At 34.6% G+C, this 5245-nt stretch overlaps 2 protein-coding genes and 1 non-coding gene across 5 annotated transcripts in view; 1 reads left to right on the top strand and 2 right to left on the bottom strand.

The window, feature by feature from the left end:
• LOC107628986 (calmodulin-like protein 3) lies at positions 848-1965 on the bottom strand. The gene has a single exon (XM_016331642.2). The coding sequence runs from the start codon at positions 1630-1632 to the stop codon at positions 1171-1173; it is 462 nt and encodes a 153-aa protein (XP_016187128.1). The 5' UTR covers positions 1633-1965; the 3' UTR covers positions 848-1170.
• TRNAS-GCU lies at positions 2626-2707 on the bottom strand. Its single transcript has one exon. It is a non-coding gene; the product is annotated as a tRNA-Ser (tRNA).
• Positions 3225-5245, top strand: part of LOC107628982 — a 3736-nt gene continuing 1715 nt past the window's right edge. The window contains exons 1-2 of one of the 3 annotated variants that reach the window (XM_016331636.2): positions 3225-3448; positions 4132-5239. In XM_016331636.2, coding sequence (XP_016187122.1) covers positions 4220-5239 — 1020 coding nt within the window. In that variant the 5' untranslated portion in view covers positions 3225-3448; positions 4132-4219. Of the gene's footprint in view, positions 3449-3625; positions 5240-5245 lie in introns of those variants that run through there. The other 2 variants (XM_016331638.2, XM_016331637.2) reach the window with 2 other exon arrangements.

Genomic DNA, 5245 nt, shown 5'->3' with positions numbered 1-5245 from the left:
CTGCCTAGTGAGTAATGTCGTTTAATTATAGTATATGTTTCTAATTAGTGGTTGAGCATGTTAATATAAAACCTTATGGAGGGATTCAAACATGATTTGACTTTACTTGACTGAGCATATGTCCTTAATCACATGCTTAGTTTTATCAATTATCATATTTGCTGAAAATGTATGAATAGACATTATTTTATTATCAACAAATTTAATAACCCGTATTATATATATACCCCTAAAATTTTTGGAATTTATTGATAATAAAAATAAATTTATAAACTAAGAGTACTGATTCCTTTTAAATTCAAATACATTTTAGATGATCTTTTTCTATTTCTTTTATATTGTAGAGCTAAAACTAAAAACAACAAATTTTTTCTATGTTTTATCACGTTTTCAATAAAATTTTCTTGTAAAAATATTTTAGTAATATTTTCAATAATGTTAATAAATGGTATTAGAATCGTTTCGATCCTCTTTCATTATGTCAACATTATATACATACAATTCGTATTGTTTATTTTTGATATAGAATAAAAAAAATGATATATGATTATTGTGTACTTTAAATATTAATATTGATTTTAATTCTTTTTGTTTAATAATTATGTAGGATAACTTAAAAATTACATTGTTTAATTATAGCTATATATTTGTTGAATTTTTTAATTTGTGGACAATATAATTGAGTGTAATTAGAATTATACCTAGAAATAAAATTAGAAAAAGAAAAGATTTTTTTTTAAAAGAAATATATGTATTAAAAAAAGACAGAGCATCAAAGGTCGATATCTCATTATAATTGTATTTTTTTTTTACTAATACCACAAATAAGTATAGATTATATCATATCATACCAAATCTCTTTCGCATACAGTCACAAAAACAAAATCTCTTTCACATACACACATGTATAATATATATAACCTAAGATAACATAAACTTATTATTTACAAGGGATGGGATTTGAGTTTTGGAACCACAATGAATTACGACTTGAATTCTGAAAACCCAAATGTATGTATTTATGTGCATGCATGCCAATACAAAGTAAAACTACATGCATTATATGTAGAGTCTACAGAGAAATTAGAGATAGATAGAGAGAAAGAACGTAGCAAAGAGAGATTAAGAGGCTAATTAATTATAATTAACGACGAAAATTGAAAATTTAATTTAACCAAGAGCACTGAATCCTCCTCCTTTCATCATCTGCTTGAATTCTTTGTAATCAACCATGCCGTCGCCGTCGCGGTCCACCTTCATTATCATCTTCCGGCACTCCTCCACCGTCCTCCCTTGCTTCAGCCCCAAGGAAGAAAGTACCGATCTAAGCTCCTCCACCGTGATGTAACCATCTCCGTTCTGATCGAATACGTTGAAGGCTTCCTTCATGTCTTCCTCCTCGTCGCGCTCCTCGCGTTCGTCCATTATAGACATGTAGAGTTCGCCAAACTCTTCCATGTCCACCCAACCGTCTCCATTAACGTCGATTTTTTCGATCATTTGGTCAAGCTCTTTGTCCGGGATATAGATCCCAAGCTTTTCCAAAGAATCGTTGAGTTCCTTTTTCGAGATTCGGCCGTCTCCATTGCGGTCAAACATTTGAAAAACGCGCTGGAGTTCGGCCGAATCCATAATTTATGAATATTATTATTTTGTTACTTTGTAGTAATAAAAAAAGAGTAATTTGTCAAGTTGACGACGAAGGAGAGGAAGAAGGAAGACGGAGGAGGAGGCGACAGAGGAGGAGGAGGAGACCTAATTTGTTTTGGTACCAAATTGAAAGAGAGGATATGAATTGAGATTTTAGGAGGTTGTGAACTAAAAATAAAGAAGGAAAATAGGGAGCAAAATATTTGGCATTCAAGAAGAACACTACTAGGGATAGGGAATTTGAGGTGTTTATTCTTCGTTTGTTCTAAATTTGGGAAGGGTGATTTATTTGATGATATATAGAGGAATTGAAAGTAACTACTAAATAACTACTTTATTGTATTTTGTCATGTATGTGTCACGTCTCACGTATGCAATTATTCGTGGTGAATAAGAAACAAAAATCATATTTGTGGCTTAAATACATATTTTCGACGAGTTGACAACCAAGGTACATGAACATAAACGTAAATAACCATGCTTTTTAAATATCTAATATATGTAGTGATATTTAGAAACCGGAAATGTTTTAGAAACCATTATTATTAAAGGAAAAAATCTAGGGAGCCAGTATTTTTTGTGTTTTGTAGCTAGCATTTAACCATAATAAAAAAGTGAGTGATCTTCTATTATTGGATATAATTTCACACTATTAAAAAAATTATTGATGACTAATTGATAATTACAAAACACAAAAGCTTCTGCACCTAGAAATTCTCACTATTATAATTAAGGGGCAAAGTAGTGGGATCAGAGTTGTGTAGAGCCGCATTTTATTTTGAGTCACTTTTTACTTTTACGCGTCTTTGGTTTCTTAATTGAAATTAGTTAGCATTATATAAAGTTATTGCGACGTAACTTGAACACAACTTGTCTTCAAAGACGCGTTGATAGGTTGATGCACATTATAAATTGAGCTTCATATTTGTAAAAAAAAATTTTATTCGAAATTATAAATTAATAAAAAAAAGTGAACGACGCCTGAGAGATTCGAACTCTCGCGGGGAAACCCCATGTACTTAGCAGGCACACGCCTTAACCACTCGGCCAAAGCGTCTGGTTGATACTTAAGGAATTTTGAAATTGTAAATTCTAGGATCTGAAGAAACATTTTCTTATTTTTTTCTTTACCTTAGTAATCTTTTCTTTTTTCTAACAATAAACCCTTCTGTTAATTGAAAATGAAAAAGAAAATTGTTTGAGCAAATTATAGTTAAAAGCATTTCTGGACATTTTTATTTATTTATGACGGGGAAATTTCTAGATACCAAAACAGGATAAGGGAGCTGGTGTTCGAAATTCAAACATTTGAAGAGCAGAATGCATTATCCAACTCCAAATTCCCAAAAAAGAGTAAAAGACAAAAAGTGGAAACACAATTCGTTTTGCATGGGAACACGCTTGACTTGGGAAACTACGTAGCCTTATCCATTCGTTTCATGCGTACCCTTGATCTGTGACACGTGTCCCGTTGCCAGAGCCGTACCCATCGTAAAGCCATGCTGCTTACAGTAGATCTGTCCGCACAGGAACGCAACCATTCAAACTCAGAAACGCCCCAAAATATACCCATTATTTACGAAAGTGCCACTACTACCCTCTCACAGATTTGAACTTGGAACCTTCTTCGGCTCCTTCGCTCCATTCCTTGCGTCAACTCTCTCACTCTCTCTCTCTCTCTCTCTCTCTCTCTCTAAGCTAAGCTTGAAGATCCTAAAGCTCCTCAACTTTTTTCTGCTTTCTTTCTTATTTTATGTTGCTGTTTTCTGCTCACATTTTCAGTAAGGTTTCCGATCAGGTATTGCTTCTCGTTGCTGCATTTTTTTGTTCTATGCTTTTGTTGTTTTCAGATTTCGTAAGATAGATTTGAATACACGGTGTTCTTATGTTTTCATTTCTCTTCTTTAAGAGGAAAATCTGATTTGGCAGGTGTACTTGGATGTGTCTTAGTTTTTACTTTTTTAGTAGTAACAATTAGAAAGAAAGGGAATTTGCAATTGCAGTGTGTTAGTGTTCTAGGAGATATGTCAATGTCTATAACGTGTTTGTGTGTATGTTGCTGCTGTGTTGTGATAAAGTTAGTAGGAATTATTGGCTATTGTAAGTATGAGATGGGGTTGTTAGGACCGGGAAAGGGTATAACGAATTGCGAGTGAATTTGAGTGAAGGTTCGGTGAGGGTGACAAGTTTCCTAGACTTCCTTTCGAGCATTTGAAGGGATAGTAGATTTATTGCAATTACAATGTATGAATTATACAGCAGGACAGTCTTATGAGATGACAGTCTTTTAGTCTTATTTAATTTTGTACTTAACCGTTTGGAAGCTGAAAATCATGCTTGAGTTTAGGATGAATAGGGATTGCATATTTTTCCCATTTCAGGGTGGATGATGTGGTAGAGTTGTGTCATCTTTAATTGCATTTTTTATTTTCTTTGTAATCCTTGGGAGCATCTCTTATGTAATCATTTTAGCAAATGCAGGAGGAAGTTTTGCTATACAATATATCAAACAGCTCTGCAGAATAGTAATATATAGCTAGGGAAAAGATTTTATTTTCGCCCAGGTAAAATGGGAGAGAGCTTAGTGCAGAACTTTCATCAAAACAATCGTGGAACTGTAGAAGCAGGTGCACCTTATGTAGACAAAGATTTTGCTTCTTTAATAAAAGAAGCTGCTGAAGCTACTCCCTCTTCTTTTGAGTTCTATGTTTGGTCAGACAAGGGAATTAATCTTCATGTTGATTTAAATTCATCCCCATCAGATTGGACTAACAGGTTTCGAAATGAGGTTCAAGTACGTGAGACTATGTACGGAAACAAGTCCTGGAGTCTCCGGCAGGATCTTGCTTGCCTAGGAGGGAGCGCTACACAAGAAAGATGTTCCTTGTGGGATGCAAATCCTGTCCAAATTGATGCTCATAATGGACTGGCTAAATCTTCCTCAAGCTTGAAATTCACAAAAGATATTGTTGTAGAGTTAGGCCAACGGAATAAAGTTGAAAGCCCATTAATATCGGATTCATTAACTCCATGCAGCATGAATGTGAAAGCAGCAGCTAATTCAAAGCAGGTAAATCAATGCTCTGCCTTAGCTGAACCGGATGTTAATGTAGTAAATAACTTAATGCAAGATCAGTCCACTCTCTCAGCTGAAGAAAGTTATGGTGTACCTAGCAATTTTATTTTTGGTGCTGAATCTTGTGCTAAAGTTGCGTCTAAGGCCTTCTTTGATTCGTATGCTACTGGTACTCCTTTCAAGTCACTTTGTGATTCTGTTGGCAACTCACTGTCAGATCTGGGGACACTGGCATATCAAGCTTCAAAGCCTGATGATGAATGTTTTCAAGATTGTGATCTGCTAAATGATTCTTGCTTTGTGAACCCTGGGGTGGTGTGTCCAGGTGCTTCGTTAAGCAGTTCTATGGAGCTACAAATTTCAGAAGCTGCAAGTTGTCATAAATATCCATCAGTTTCACTCTGTGAAAATGATGGATCCCTGGATTTAAGTGAACCAAAGAATACGTCAGATACAGAACAATGTGGCCCAGCTATTGATGGGAACAATTTTGCAGCATTAACTGAAGAATGGGTATAG

The sequence above is a fragment of the Arachis ipaensis genome, chromosome B03 (genome assembly GCF_000816755.2).
Source record: "Arachis ipaensis cultivar K30076 chromosome B03, Araip1.1, whole genome shotgun sequence".
NCBI classification, from domain to species: domain Eukaryota; kingdom Viridiplantae; phylum Streptophyta; class Magnoliopsida; order Fabales; family Fabaceae; genus Arachis; species Arachis ipaensis.
This window is presented reverse-complemented; position numbering and strand designations above follow the sequence as displayed.